The 15,330-nt window shown below is 43.1% G+C and overlaps 1 protein-coding gene across 2 annotated transcripts in view; it reads right to left on the bottom strand.

Annotated features, from left to right (window-relative positions):
- Positions 1–15,330, bottom strand: part of CYFIP2 (cytoplasmic FMR1 interacting protein 2) — a 110,728-nt gene that overhangs the window by 29,107 nt on the left and 66,291 nt on the right. For both annotated transcript variants that reach the window (XM_044281251.1, XM_044281250.1), the window contains exons 14-22: positions 11,952–12,077; positions 10,986–11,152; positions 10,562–10,709; positions 9,444–9,597; positions 7,489–7,645; positions 5,445–5,541; positions 5,063–5,139; positions 3,532–3,640; positions 3,039–3,158 (exon numbers count right to left, since the gene is read on the bottom strand). In XM_044281251.1, the coding sequence (XP_044137186.1) occupies positions 3,039–3,158; positions 3,532–3,640; positions 5,063–5,139; positions 5,445–5,541; positions 7,489–7,645; positions 9,444–9,597; positions 10,562–10,709; positions 10,986–11,152; positions 11,952–12,077 (1,155 nt within the window). The remainder of the gene's footprint in view (positions 1–3,038; positions 3,159–3,531; positions 3,641–5,062; positions 5,140–5,444; positions 5,542–7,488; positions 7,646–9,443; positions 9,598–10,561; positions 10,710–10,985; positions 11,153–11,951; positions 12,078–15,330) is intronic.

Below are 15,330 nucleotides of genomic sequence, written 5' to 3'. Positions count from 1 at the left end.
GACCTTAAAATTAATATATGAGGTTGAAGCTAAAATACTTAAATAGTGGATAAATATCAGTGCAACAATATAATGGTTTTGCGGCTCAAACCAGTTGAATCACAGTACTTTGATATTATAGAAGCCGTTGGAATGTAGTTTGGGAGCTTAATGTATCTCCAGTATTCACTTAGTTGATGAATTTAGATCCGCTGCTGAGGACAAAGTCTCTGAATGGACAATTCACAATGAGTGTTTAAAGCGGCGTCCCGCTATTACTCACTGCTCGATGGTTGCTGTTACAGCCTTCCACTGCTGAAGTTCCGGTTCACTGTGTTTGATGAAAGTTTCTTCCCAGGTTGTTTCTGCCACCGGTCTGTATAGCTCTGGGCACCGCTCCGTAACACTGAAGAGCCGATGTCCTCCGAGCCTTTGGTTACCTGCTTCCACGCTGGATTCCGTCTGCAGTCACGATGCGCAATATCCTCGTGCTGCGATCTTAATTAGTCAGCGTGCCAGGTCCTTGTTACTTACAAGATACTCCGGTCTTCTTCAAGATCAACCTGGGATACTTTGCATATATATTCAACACAAGTTCATATAGGTAAAAATGGGGGTCTTGGACCAAACGCGTTTCGGGGCTTGACGTTGCCCCTTCCTCAGTGGTCAGTCCGATGGCAGAAACAACCTGGGAAGAAACTTTCATCAAACACAGTGAACTGGAACTTCAGCAGTGGAAGGCTGTAACAGCAACCATCGAGCAGTGAGTAATAGCGGGACGCCGCTTTAAACACTCATTGCGAATTGTCCATTCAGAGACTTAGTAACTTTGTCCTCAGCAGCGGATCTAAATTCATCAACTAAGTGAATACTGGAGACACATTAAGCTCCCAAACTACATTCCAACGGCTTCTATAATATCAAAGTACAGTGATTCAACTGGTTTGAGCCGCAAAACCATTATATTGTTGCACTGATATTTATCCACTATTTAAGTATTTTAGCTTTAACCTCATATATTAATTTTAAGGTCGTCCCATTCTTATATGTATTAGATGTATGCGCTTAATTTTGGGGATATTTTTATTTGTATATGTGTATGAATTGTATGGCTATTCTTATATGTTAAGAAACCTATCCATTACATATTGGCATATTTCCTCTAATCGCATGGTTCTGCCTACAGAGAGAGTGCCCAGTATTTTCTATATCATGTCAATTATGTTTGCGGTTTTAGCTGTTGATTTCACCTTTTCCACAATGTCTAATTGTGGATTTAGGTGCGGATATGCTGCAGAAAGGCAAATAAATACGCACGGAAATTCATGCGGATTTGTGCGTTCCCAAGGGGCCTAAGGGTGCCTGCACACAGTACGAATTACAAGTGTGTTCATATAGAATAAGGCTCCTTTCACACCTGCGTTCAGGTGTCCGCTCGTGAGCTCCGTTTGAAGGGGCTCACGAGCGGCCCTGAACGCAGCCGTCTGGCCCTAATGCATTCTCAGTGGAGGCGGATCCACTGAGAATGCATCCGCCTGCCAGCGCTCAGCCTCCGCTCCGCTCAGTGAGCGGACACCTGAACGCTGCAAGCAGCGTTCGGGTGTCCGCCTGGCCGTGCGGAGGCGAGCGGATCCGTGGTCTGTGACGGAGTCTGCGTACACACAGAGACCTCACGTGACCGGGGTATTACCATTCGGCTAGCACCCCCCCACTACACTTCGGTAACTGCCACCACGTGGGTTCCCGGTCCACGAGCCGACTATCCGGGTCCTTCACTATCACACAGATCAGTGGATGAACCGGATATCACTTACTGACCAACCGCAGTCAATCACCCCCAGCTACAATTCCTAAATGCAATTTAACTAACTATCTGGTAACGTCTCTTCAAAGGCAAGGTACGTTGTTCAGCAGCTTAGAATATGGAAGACTTGGCTATTTAGATATTATAATCTTTAATAAGCGGTAAAAAGCAGTGCATACAAGTCTAATGAAAATGACTATAAATCTACAGAATAATAATAACAATATAAATAATCACGACAGTTCAAATGAAAGGGAAAAAGATGAAAGAATACTTAGTTTCTCTGGAGGGTTTCAGATGGTCGTTCATATGTTCTTTTTGAATCCTTGCAAACCCCTTTTCAGTATGTATCAGGGGAGACCCTCAAAGTTCTTCTGATACAGGGATATGCTGTCAATGTCCAATTAAGTGTCTGGTGATGTTCCATGGGTCTCTCTCCTCTGTCCTTGTGCATGGATTTTTATGAACTCTCCCATGGGCAGGAGACTTACTCCTGTCAGCTAATGGCAGCAGAGGGACTGTGAAGCCCCCAAGTGTTTTATGACCCCATCAAAGTTCAGTTCCTACAATGAGGATTATACTTAAGCCCGTATCTCCTTGATACATCGGCATATTTTTATACAGAATACATATTTGCGATCCTTATTTATTTACATACAGAATGAGACCACACACGGTAATGCTGGGACCTGTAGTTCTTCTACCACCCATAGGTCAGCTAAGGAATCACATCCTCTAGTCATATTTGATACCCAATTAACCACAATACTCTGTAGAGCCTGGATCTGGTGTCAGAAAGGGCATAAGTTGATTCATAAATGAAATATGAAAGTGGACTGGTTTTATACCCCGAGCTAATTAAGGGCTATTAGCTCTCCTCAAACCAGACCTGGAAATTAATGACGTCACGCTCCAGCCAGGCTTGACAGCGAGCTGATCTTATCTTACCGGACAGGATGAGCTGGGCCTGGTATAGCTTTTATGACCTTTTTATAGCTGGTCTCAAAGAGTAGTGGTAATAACAGTGTCCATCTATATCATAGGCGACCCAGGCTTCAGGAAGATGAGAGTTCACAGTTTTTTTTTACATATGCCAGAAGCATATAAGATGGCTACCCAGAATCATTATAATGCCATGCGATCCTGTCGGAGGAGCAGAGGTCAGAAGAGGAACCCACACTGCCACACGCAGAGAGTCGTCTCTGTCTGGCCTAATGGGCCTAAACTTGTATTAGTGCTTTCAGTTTACACTTACCACAATAGATGTCAGATCTTCACTCTCAAAGCGACTGATTGCCTGATCCAAAGATTTGTACATAGCGGCTGAGATTCTCTGAGTGATCAGCCTGTTCAGGTCAATAGATCTTCCTAACAGCTGCAAGAAAGACAGAAATAGGAATATAGTATTTCAGGTAAAGAAATACATAACTATTAGGGCCATATTAGCGGCATACATCGTGCACACGGGAGTGCACAGCATCATAGGTTGAGTGGTCATATAAGTGCGGGAAAATAGCCCCGCGGGAGGCCCGATGCTCACAGCATTATAGTAACCTATGATGCTGTGCGCTCCCGTGCGCACAATGTATGCCGCTCCTGGACATATGGCCCGCTCACGGACCGTATGTCTCGGAGGGCATATGGTCGTGTGCATGAGCCCTTATACTGTATAATATCCTACACGTGAAAAATGTTGCCCATGACATTAGCATTAGAAGGATTATATAAACAGATGAAGTATTACACACTTGTACATGTCTCTGCTTCAGCAATGTCTCGTAGCGATTGGATGGTGGGTATGGGATGATCACTCCATAGTTCTTACATTCCGCCCGGAAACGTTTATCCAGCAGTACACTGGAAAAAAAAAATTTTTTACTTCATGGCAATGGACAATGTATGGTATAAACACCCAATACCACTTATTTTAAGGGTATAGTGTCCGTGAAGGTACTCATTCATCCAGGTCATGGTATATCAGTAATAGTAAGTCACGGCAACTGGTCTTATTAGATTTCTCTTGAAGACGTTTCGCTAGTCATCTGACTGGCTTTCTCAATTAGAATGACAAGAAATTCCCCACATTAAGAAATGAAAGGTGAACTCCAATCGGTTGCTATGGGCAACTAAAACCGTTTTCCTGTTAGACAGTTTTGATAAAGAGGCCCATTATGCTGACTGAAGCCTTAGTCGTCAGTATTTAATGCTGAAGATCTCTTGCACAAGTCCTTCTACTTGAGTAAATCAGTCAAATGACTAGCGAAATGTTTTCAAGAGAAAATACAAGTCCAGTTGCTTTGAATCATTACAACTGTTATTTAATAGGGTTGTTCGCGTTCCGAGCTGAACCCGGACATAAGCTCCCCTTCACTCATTTACCATGTATGAATGGAGTATCAGAGCTTTTTCTTTATTACTGGTGGCATACTTGGCTTCACATGGGTTTGCTTGGTGGAGATTTCCGTCTTAGCAGTGATCCATCCCCCTGACGTCACCGGCACAAATGGGCGCTGCCCTAGGCTGATTTACAGGCTAGTGCAGGGCTAAAGACCGCCCATTAGTGACTGTGACGTGTGACCGGGATCACTGCTAGACGGAAGCCACCACCTAGCATACTGAGAAAAAGCTGGGTACGTCACTCTGCAGCACATGGCAAAGGGGGAGCATCAAAGCAAGAAATGCTCCGATGCTCCACTCAGACATGGTAAATGAGTGAAGGGGACCTCATGTCCAGGTTCAACTCTGAACCCGGACAACCCCATTAAGGGTATAGCCACATAGAGCAGATTTATTGCAGAAATTTATGAAACTGAAAATGAGTTCTATACAAAAGTTGCAGAAATTTCTGCAAAAAATCTCCCACATGTGAACCCTAGCAGTCTTTGTTAGGGTACGTTCACACGACCATGTGTAATCCTTTCCGTTTTGCGGTCCTCAAATAACGGAACCGTGTGTCCGCATTTTGCAGACAAATGACTTCCGTTTGTGTTCAGTATGTCTTCCGTTTTTTACGGTCCGCAAAAAAAGGACGGAAAAAAAAGAGAGAGAAAAAAAAAAAAAGAATTATTAAGGCCTTTAAAAATACGGAAATGGATCCGCAAAAAACGGATGGCAATTTGCAGATCCATTGACTTGATCTGTGCGGACAACAGTAGTACAAGCTTCATATTTTTGCGGACTAGAAATGCGGAAACACGGATGCGGACAACATACTGAACGTCGTGTAAATGTACCCTAAAGAAGACTGGTTTACAAAATGCCTATCCGTACAATACGTACCTGCCGGACATGGCCTTGTAGTAGGCGAAGATCTGGTCTGATAACTTGTACACAAACTGGTCAAAGCACAAATTCACCTGGAAAAGAAGGAAGGAATTAAACTGAATTATGCTGATACCCTACAAACACATTACAATATGCCAAAAATGACAATCATTATAAAAATATGAATACAGTCAATACTGACTGAAAACATCACCGACTCCAATATTCCATAAGCGAGAAATATTAGTTGACTGGTACAGACCCTCTCCCCTCAAAAGGTTGATCTTCTGTAATTTTACTGAATGGACTTAGATTACTGCAGGGTTCAGTAAAAGCACGGGAGGTCCTGGTTTTGTGGCTGTAATTATGGCCACATTACACTGCATTAGCCACCTACCTCAGCTTCAATTTCATCATAGAGGAACTGTTTCTTGAACTTAGTTAAAGCATAATAGGCACTATCATTATACAGGTCCAGGGGATACAGAACATACCTAAGGAAAAAAGCAAATAATTCCATTTTTATAGTACAACCCACTACAATGATAATTGACACATATAATAAAGCTACTATAAGCATACAAATATTCTAGCCAATGCAGCTGTGGAGTATTGACAAACCAAAGGAACCAAAAAAGCATGTGATATAAAGTAGCATTGCTTGGATGTAGACCTCTGAATGTGATTAGTTTTGGTGATCTACAGGGTGGGCCATTTATATGGATACACCTTTATAAAATGGGAATGGTTGGTGATATTAACTTCCTGTTTGTGGCACATTAGTATATGTGAGGGGGGAAACTTTTCAAGATGGGTGGTGACCATGGCGACCATTTTGAAGTCGGCCATTTTGAATCCAACTTTTGTTTTTTCAATAGGAAAAGGGTCATGTGACACATCAAACTTATTGGGAATTTCACAAGACAAACAATGGTGTGAAGATACGAGATGTGCAGCACCTGAAACTACAGATACTGGAAGCCTGTGCTAGCATTTCTCCTGCGGTGTTGCTATCAGTGTGTGAAGAGTGGGAGAAGAGGGTTGCATTGACAATCGAACACAATGGGCAGCTGTCACCACCAGACATCTGAGAAGCTCTGACAGACATCTAGAACCTCCTCCTTGAGGTTCCTTTGTTTTGCTTTCATTTTCTCATCTCGTTAGCCTCTCTTAGCTGTCATGTAGTTGCACTGATTGCATCCCTTTAAATCCTTTCCCATAGTGCATCACTTTGCGGTTTATATTCCTTCCTGGAGTGTGTGTGCATGCTGTTCCTACTTCTGAGTCTTCTACAAGATAAGTTTTGTTCATTCATTTGTGTTTTTCTGTTTGCTGGATCCCAGGTGACCCTGACTCCCTCCGTATCTAGTGTAGGGAGCCGGTGGTCGTGTCCCCTCACTATTATAGGGTGTTCAGGTGTTATACAGTCGAGGTACGAGGATATGCGATCATCTACCATTGGGATTTTTGTATAGGCTGAGCAGTCAGGGAGAGAGCCAGGTCTGATGCAGGGCTCTCCCTTTTTGTTCCTTAGTTTTGGATCCAGTCAGTCGTATATTCATTTTGTGTTTTCTAGTTTCCTGCACACCTTCCGTGACAGCAGCACATTGAACACATTTTATAAGTGGTCAGAAACTTGTAAATAACTCATGAAAGAATAAAGTTACGTTAAAACCAAGCACACCATTGTTTTTCTTGTGAAATTCCCAATAAGTTTGATGTGTCACATGACCCTCTTCCTATTGAAAAAACAAAAGTTGGATTCAAAATGGCCGACTTCAAAATGGCCGCCATGGTCACTACCCATCTTGAAAAGTTTCCCCCCCCACATATACTAATGTGCCACAAACAGGAAGTTAATATCACCAACCATTCCCATTTTATTAAGGTGTATCCATATAAATGGCCCACCCCGTATATACATATACAAAAATCTCCATTCGACCTGGCATATTGGGATATTATGTACGTATGTTAACATTTGAGTATCATTTAAACATATAACTGTGCAGATGAAATTATCTCCATTTTAATAATCCAGATCCCCTAAATAATTGCGTTTTTCAAGAATTTTCAAAACCTTCAGGGAAGCAGGAGTGCTTATAAAAAGAAATGAATAAAGCTTTACTGGCCTGCTACAGCCACTGGCCTCAGCGGTCACGTGCTATTCATGTATTAGTGACTACTGAGGCCAGTCTTATGAACAATAGATGTGACATCAACACTTTTAGTCTTACGTGGACCGGGCTGGAGCAGAGGGCCTGTAGCAGGTGAGTAAAGCTTTATACGTTGGTTTATAAGCGCCTCTGTTTCCCTGAAAGGAAATCTCCCAGAAAACCCTTTTAAAGGGATTAACGCACAAAAAGTATTTATAGCCTATCCAGCATAAGAAAAAGAAATGCACTAATAAGATTGTGAAGATAATAGCAACCATCTCTTACTCCATCATGGAAGGCTCCTTGGTCTCCAGGATGTGGTCAGTAAGAATCCAAGGCATGGACATCTCGATGGGGAACTGAATGCGTCGTCCCATGGTGAGCTCCAGGAAGAATTCTCGGAACCAGAGCTGAGACAGGTCACAACACTGCTGGAGCGCCTCTGTAAGGAGATCAGGTTACTTGTATCAGTGAAAAAAACGTATGTTTTTATGAACAGCATGGAAAAAAGCATGTAATACCAGTTTGCATAGTAGAAGATGGAAGATAAAAAAGCCAGTAATGCTAACAGTGGGCATACCTGCTATAGTGGTTGCTAAGAGACCTGACCTAATCTGGTCCTAGTCCATGTGCCAATAATCTATTATCCTTGTAGCTTCAATAATTCTGGAGTGTGGCTCCTTACTCGGGCACCAGGAGGCGGCAGCCATCTCTCCTCACTATATGCTCCTGCTCGTCTTTTCTGAGTTGTGAAATGAATTGCAGAAGATATATTGACAGGCCTTTATGAACCCCCCCCCCCCCCGCCACTTAAAGCAGACGTATGACCCTGGCAGACAACTGTTTCAATGTTATCATATGGATACCGGTGTATCAGAGCTGTTCTTGTCAGATGTAGCAGTGCTTAGTTTTTAACATGTAGTATAACTGGGTTATACTCCAAATTCAGCACTGCTACATCTGTAATCAAAGACTGTGGTGCTCATTTATTAAGACCGGAGTTTTCCACACCTTAAAGGGGTTGTCCCACGAAAAATATTCTACAGTTTTAAAACCAGCTCCTGGGTCTGAATACTTTAGTAATTTCATGTAATAAATTTTTTTCTGCATAGCCACTAAGTTATTAAATAAAATGTATCTGTATAGCGCCACCTTGTGTTTGTTCTTTTTCTTATTTCTTTGTCCTGCTCACTGACATGGCCGCACATGCTCAGTTTTCTGTGATAGGGAGAGAATGGACACGCCCCCTGAGCTGTGATAGGGAGAGCACGGACACGCCCCCTGAGCTGTGATAGGGAGAGCATGGACACGCCCCCTGAGCTGCAGCAAAACAGACACTCCCCTTGAACTGTCAGCTTGATATAAATCTAGCAGAGCAATGAACGGGGAGATCTCTGGATCCATGTGAGGTACAGGGCTGGTTCCAACTTTCATAGAAAGAGATGGTCCTGTACTACAAAATTAGAATATCGTGCAAAGTTCATTTATTTCAGTAATGCAACTTAAAAGGTGAGACTAACATATGAGATAGACTCATTACATGCAAAGCGAGATATTTCAAGCCTTTATTTGTTATAATTTGGATGATTATGGCTTACAGCTTATGGAACCCCAAAGTCACAATTTTGAGGTCCCCTTTGCTCAGGGGTATGGATTAATTAGCTGACACTTTGAGCCTAGAATATTGAACCTTTTCACAAAATTCTATTTTTAAGCTGCAGTAATGCTATTCCTTTTAATTTGCATTACTGAAATAAATGGACTTTTGCACGATATTCAAATTTTTCGAGTTTCACCTGTATATGATGTCTGATTTCATTTTTTACATTAATCATGGGATAAAACCATTAAGTCTGCCTGGGCTGTTTGAAAAAAAAGCCTCTACATAACTTTGGTGTTTCCTCTCTTGCTGGCATAGATTTAAGCCATTTTCTACACCAAAAACTGGCATAGAAAATGATGAATGAGACGGGCCTGCCACCCGCCCACACCACGCCCCCTGTCTGTGTTGGAAAAGTGGCATGAGCACGGAAAATTCACAGATTCTTCCGCAAAAGTGGCATATGAGTTCATAAATGAGCCCCTGTGTCTCTCCTTTAGGCATTCTTTACATAGGATTTTTGTGATAGCCAAATAGCAAACCCCTGACGAGATGATTATGGTCTCATTTTTATGGTGCCGAATACTCATGCAGTAATGTGCCTGTTTATGTAGAGACTGTTCAACCCCCCATTACGCACCACTAAAGTTGAGCAGGTGGGTGAAGAAGAAGGAGTGCTTGTGAAACTCCTCTATAGCTTGAACGATTGGTCCATCCAGGCTGCTACGTAATGTCTTTTTAGAGCCACTCTTGTCAGCTATGAGGGATTCCAGCATTGTGCGCACCATGTACAACTGTAGAGGAGATACAAATCATTAACTCTACAGACAGTAAGAAAGTAGTAGCAATTAGAGAGAACAAAATATGGAATAAATGCAAAATACCAAAATAATCTTACCATCATCTTACCTATCAAATTACTAGCCTCTAAAATAAAAAATATCCACTATAAGCTTTTGATTCATAATCTTATATGCAAAATTGAACTCAGCAGTGTCTTAAACCGGGTTTACAATGCACAATGTTACAGCTGATTGTCCAGAGGGAATCACTCCTTCCCAGCAGTCAGCTGCTCGTTCAGTGAAGGAGATCGCGCATTTACATGCAACAATCTCCTTCACAGTATGAGAATAGCGATCCCTCGTCCCCATACAGAATCACTGTTTCTGGGAAGAAAATCGCTGTTTAGACAGCATGGTCTGTTCCCCAGAATTTAGGTCCCTACACTAACGACAGGATCACCTGATGAACGAGCGTTTGGCTCGTTCATCGGGTGATCGGCATCAAATTTAGACGAGTAGATTGTCGGGAAGGAGCACTCGCAGGAACGGTCGTTCCCGATAATCTGCCTCATTATCGGGTAGTCTAAATCCACCTTTACAGATATCTGTTTATGGGAAACCTAAAAGTCAACCAATGTGGGCTCCACTTCAACAACCTCAGTTATATCGCCTGCAGAATGAACACTTGCCAGCCATTTTCCCCAACAGTAGCCAATGATTAAGGTGGGGACCCTTCTCAACTGGACAACCTCTAACTCCGGATCACTAATTATTTGTTGATACTTCCCCCTGTTCGCTGCTGGAATATATTGAGAGGACTTCTCAGCATGCATTCTGAAGGTCCTCTCCATTATGAGAGCACGCTCAGAAGGCAGCTATTCACATGTACAGGCCGAAACGGGGAGCAAAAAATTGAATTATGGTTTAAAATGTAGTAGACTATGTAGAATTATATCTTTATAAATGTCAAACAGACCTGTGTGCTTGAGGGGCCTACTGCCCTACGAGGAACTTTAATGTCAAAGCCACCTTTGGGGTCCTTCTCTCCTCTTAGACATGGGTCATTGGGGGGCTCACGGCCTGCTTCCCAGTCACAGATAGTCTTCCGAATCGCCTGCAAAACACTAAGGAGAAGTGGAGACATATTTAATCCAATAAACTCCTCAACAACACAAGGATGCTCATCCACATTTCCACTGAAGATCTGATTAGAGCCATGGACAGTTTTTCATTAGGCACAGGAGACTCAAGCCTAGGGGCACCTTGACAGAAAGGGCAGCCTATCTACTCTTTGGGGTTACAGCCATTTAATTATATCAGAAACTGGGGGTTGTTGGGTGTTGGGGGTGGTATTATGCAGTATTTTTATACATGTGATTCATGAGAATGGTCCCTCTCACCTAATCAGAACATTCTTCTTTTTGCGCACAGCCTGGCGGAGTGGTTCTCGTAGGGTACTCTGAGCAAAGTCTTGTAAGGCAGCGTATATGGTATTTCTTATTGCTTGATTGAATACACTTTCCATCCGGCCCATGAGTACTTGCAGACCCTTTACCATGGCAATCACCTAAAGGAATTATAAGAACAATAAAATGCAAGGTGTGACCTTGCTGTTCTATACTATTAAGGTACTAAAAACAACCCTCCACATCCTTAGAAAAACAAAATAGGATTGGCTGAAAAATCCAACATGGATGGAGCTAATTGAACAATGGATTAGACATTGTCATCTCATTGACATGAAGCTTGGGTTAGGCTACTTTCACACTAGCCTTTTTTGCTGGGTTCAGCAAAAACACTTCCGTTACTGATAATACAACTGTCTGCATCCGTTAATAATGGATCCGGTTGTATTATCTTTAACATACCCAAGACGGATCCGTCATGAACACCATTGAAAGTTAATGGGGGACGGATCCGTTTTCTATTGTGTCAGAGAAAACTGTTCCGCCCCCATTGACTTGCATTTTGGGTCATGACGGATCCGTCTTGCTCTGCATCCCAGGACTGCGGTTTGCTGTCCGGTATGAGAACGGACTTCGTTCTATTCAGTTAAGTTTTGTCCCCATTGACAATAAATGGGGACAAAACTGAAGCGTTTTTTTCTGGTATTGAGACCCTATGACGGATCTCAATACCGGAAAATAGAAATGCTAGTGTGAAAGTAGCCTTAGCTGTTGTTATTTTAATGGAGCAGATAGGGATAAGTGGTTGATGGCACTGCTCAAGTCTAAGGTAAAGAAACCCTGCCTTGGACCCTAAGAGAGCTTGTCTCACCCCAATGGTCAGATCCAGCCAAAATGGTATTGTAGGTATTACTGAGGAAAATGTATGAATATGCCTGATACTAGCCATGCACAACTTACCTCCACAAAGGCGAACTTCTCCTCACTGGTGTAGTTATACCTTGTAGCTCGCTCATATTCTTCTGCTGTGCCTGGACAGTCCTTGTTACAGAATTTGTCTGTCGGATGAACCAACTTCCAGGAATACTGAAGAATGACAAATGCAGGATACAAAGAGTCAATGCTACAAGTTTTATAGGTAAGCAGGGTATATGTCTGTGGATAAGGAAGCAAACAGTATAAGAGGAAAGTGTATGTTCCTGATTGATTGTAGGAGTTGAGGCGATGTGAACTGTAAAATGCATGCGAAAGTCCCGGAAGGGGGGTATATCTCTCCCAGGTTCCTCAACTGGCTGAGGTGGATGAAATCCAGAATGACGCTGGCTTCAGTAAATATAGTTGCTGGAGCTATTATCTTTATTTATTCCGGGCTGGATTTAACTTGGATTGGGATGGTAGGTTTTGGCAGTGGGACCTCCCAATCCACCACCCGAGTCCGGGGCAGGTTTTTCCCTAGCATGAAGGTGATCGCAGGTGAGTAAAGCTCTAATTATAGATAAAGCGGGTAGTCGTAGAATTATTCAATCGAAATCACTGAGGTACGACTACCTAAAATATAACCTTTATTACGGTCACTTAAAATTCCCTGAAAAAGGAACAGCTAATGCAACAAAACACAAAACAAAAACAGTACAACAAACATATGACGAGCAGGATCAGACAAGTGAATCAATATGAGAGGGAGAAAGGGGAGGAACGCATCAGGGCATTCGTGCCATGACAGTTTCTGTCCCTACAATATCCCTTTTATAACTCCTCCTCAGCCCGGAGATGTGTCTTGATGGTAGGCACACTCCGTCCACGTACCTATACTGTCTATCCTTATAGTGCCCTTTACACACTATCCCATATGGATATCTGGGTATTAGTGTGTATAGAAAAAGGATATCGGTTAAATAAACACGTGTCCCGACGCGTTTCCCCCCTTCCTCTCATTGAAGGGGTTCATCAGGGGACAAAACCAATGTCAATCGAACGCATAAAGTGTTCAAAAGGATATCAATGAATCATGAAACTGGAGGCCACAAACGCAAATAGAAACCAAAAAACCAAGGAACCAAATCACTGACCAGAAACAAAGGTCCGCACTTAATTGTATAAGGATCAACGGACTAAAAGCCAGTAAAGAATATACTTAGCTGGTCCACTAAGAAGATGTCCAAGTCAGCGGTTTCTAGGTGTACATGTTGTCAGGGCCTCCAGGGGGCAAGATGTGATATAGCTCCCTATAGGTGAGACCTGCTGTAATCAGGCCAGCATAAAGCTTCTCCCAGTGTGTCAGTCTGAGAAGGGGGAGAGAGAAAGTGTTTTGTGAAGCAGAGGCTCTGTGTATGGTCTCAGTCAGGAGGACTGAGGGGCCACAAGGCTTTGACTGGAGTTGGGGGGACCACGCGAAGCCTGCAGTGAGAGGGTTGCATGGTCAGAGTCAGGAGGACTTCTGGGCCCTAGTTCCCCAGACATACTGTTTTGCTACAGCCTGGAGGCTGCTGAGCGACTGACTGAGAAAGCCGCATCTGATTCCAAGTGCGTTATGTAGGTGAGTCAGGAATATTATTCTGTTTAGGTAGAGCCCAGACAGGCGAGGTATTGATTTTGTATATTTGTTTAGGTTTAAGCGGATGTGCCGCAGTAAAGCACAGTGTTTGGACCTTAAACTTGGTGTCTGGCGAAGATATCTGTAAGTGTAACCCCCCAAAAGCGAGCTAATCCCTCACAATTGGTGGAGGAGGCGGGCAATGTGTCCATGAAAAAGCAGTGTTGCTAGGGGCAACAGCAAGAGCAGGTGCTGCCTAATACTGCTGTGCTGCGAGCAAAAGCTGTGTGGATTTAAAAGGCCTGCAGCCCTGTAAAAGAAACTGTGATGTCTGCTAAGCAAAAGATCCAAAAGATGATGATCGCGCTGCCTATGAGTGTAGGATTCCAATCCCAGATTCTTATCCCAAATGCGCAGTTGTTTCACCTTGTAGCCAAACAATCGGATTCCACTGACGTACACCCGCACCCACTTTTGTGATGAGAACACTTTGATTTTAGAAGGCTGAATTTTTATGTCTATTTTGTAAGTAGAATAAATTGCTTTTAGCGGAATCACCTGGTGGAACTTCACTATTGTGTTATAACTTCTCTCTAGGTTGCAGGTGTACGTGAGTTACAAAATTTATGGCCATTGGCACGCCGCAATGGAAGGTCCCCGGAAGGAAATATTTCTCCCAGAAGGGCATCCCAGAGCTATATGGCCATGTTCAGCAGCAAGTGAATGTATCTCTGGCACACAGTGTCGGTGCCAAGATACATCTGACCAGACACGTGGTCTAGCAAACACAGGCAGGGAAGGTACATAACTTTTACTGCCCACTGGGTGAACCTCCTGACGGCTGTCAAGCCTGTAATCCGTGTAACCCGTGTGGATTTGGTGTTACCGCCACGGATTGCATGCAGGCCTGCCTCTTCTTTTTTATACAAAGTTGGCATTTGACCGAGATATTTATCTCACCCAGCATGGGTATATGGAAAATGACACCCCAAAACACATTGCCCAACTTCTCCTGAGTACGGCGATACCACATGTGTGACACTTTTTTGCAGGCTAGGTGGGCAAAGGGGCCCACATTCCAAAGAGCACCTTTAGGATTTCACAGGGCATTTTTTACACATTTTGATTTCAAACTACTTCTCACTCATTAGGGCCCCTAAAATGCCAGGGCAGTATAACTACCCCACAAGTGACCCCATTTTGGAAAGAAGACACCCCAAGGTATTCCGTGAGGGGCATGGCGAGTTCCTAGTATTTTTTATTTTTTGTCACAAGTTAGTGGAATATGAGACTTTGTAAGAAAAATAAATAAAATAAATCATCATTTTCTGCTAACTTGTGACAAAAAATTAAAAATTCTAGGAACTCGCCATGCCACTCACTGAATACCTTGGGGTGTCTTCTTTCCAAAATGGGGTCACTTGTGGGGTAGTTATACTGCCCTGGCATTTTAGGGGCCCTAATGCGTGAGAAGTAATTTGAAATCAAAATGTGTAAAAAAAATGCCCTGTGAAATCCTAAAGGTGCTCTTTGGAATGTGGGCCCCTTTGCCCACCTAGGCTGCAAAAAAGTGTCACACATGTGGTATCGCCGTACTCAGGAGAAGTTGGGCAATGTGTTTTGGGGTGTCATTTTACATATACCCATGCTGAATGAGAGAAATATCTCGGCAAAGACAACTTTTCCCATTTTTTTATACAAAGTTGGCATTTGACCAAGATATTTATCTCACCCAGCATGGGTATATGTAAAATGACACCCCAAAACACATTGCCCAACTTCTCCTGAGTATGGCGATACCACATG

This window comes from Bufo gargarizans, chromosome 2 (genome assembly GCF_014858855.1).
Source record: "Bufo gargarizans isolate SCDJY-AF-19 chromosome 2, ASM1485885v1, whole genome shotgun sequence".
NCBI lineage: Eukaryota > Metazoa > Chordata > Amphibia > Anura > Bufonidae > Bufo > Bufo gargarizans.
Note: the sequence above shows the minus strand (reverse complement) of the source record. Positions and strands in the feature narration are given on the sequence as shown.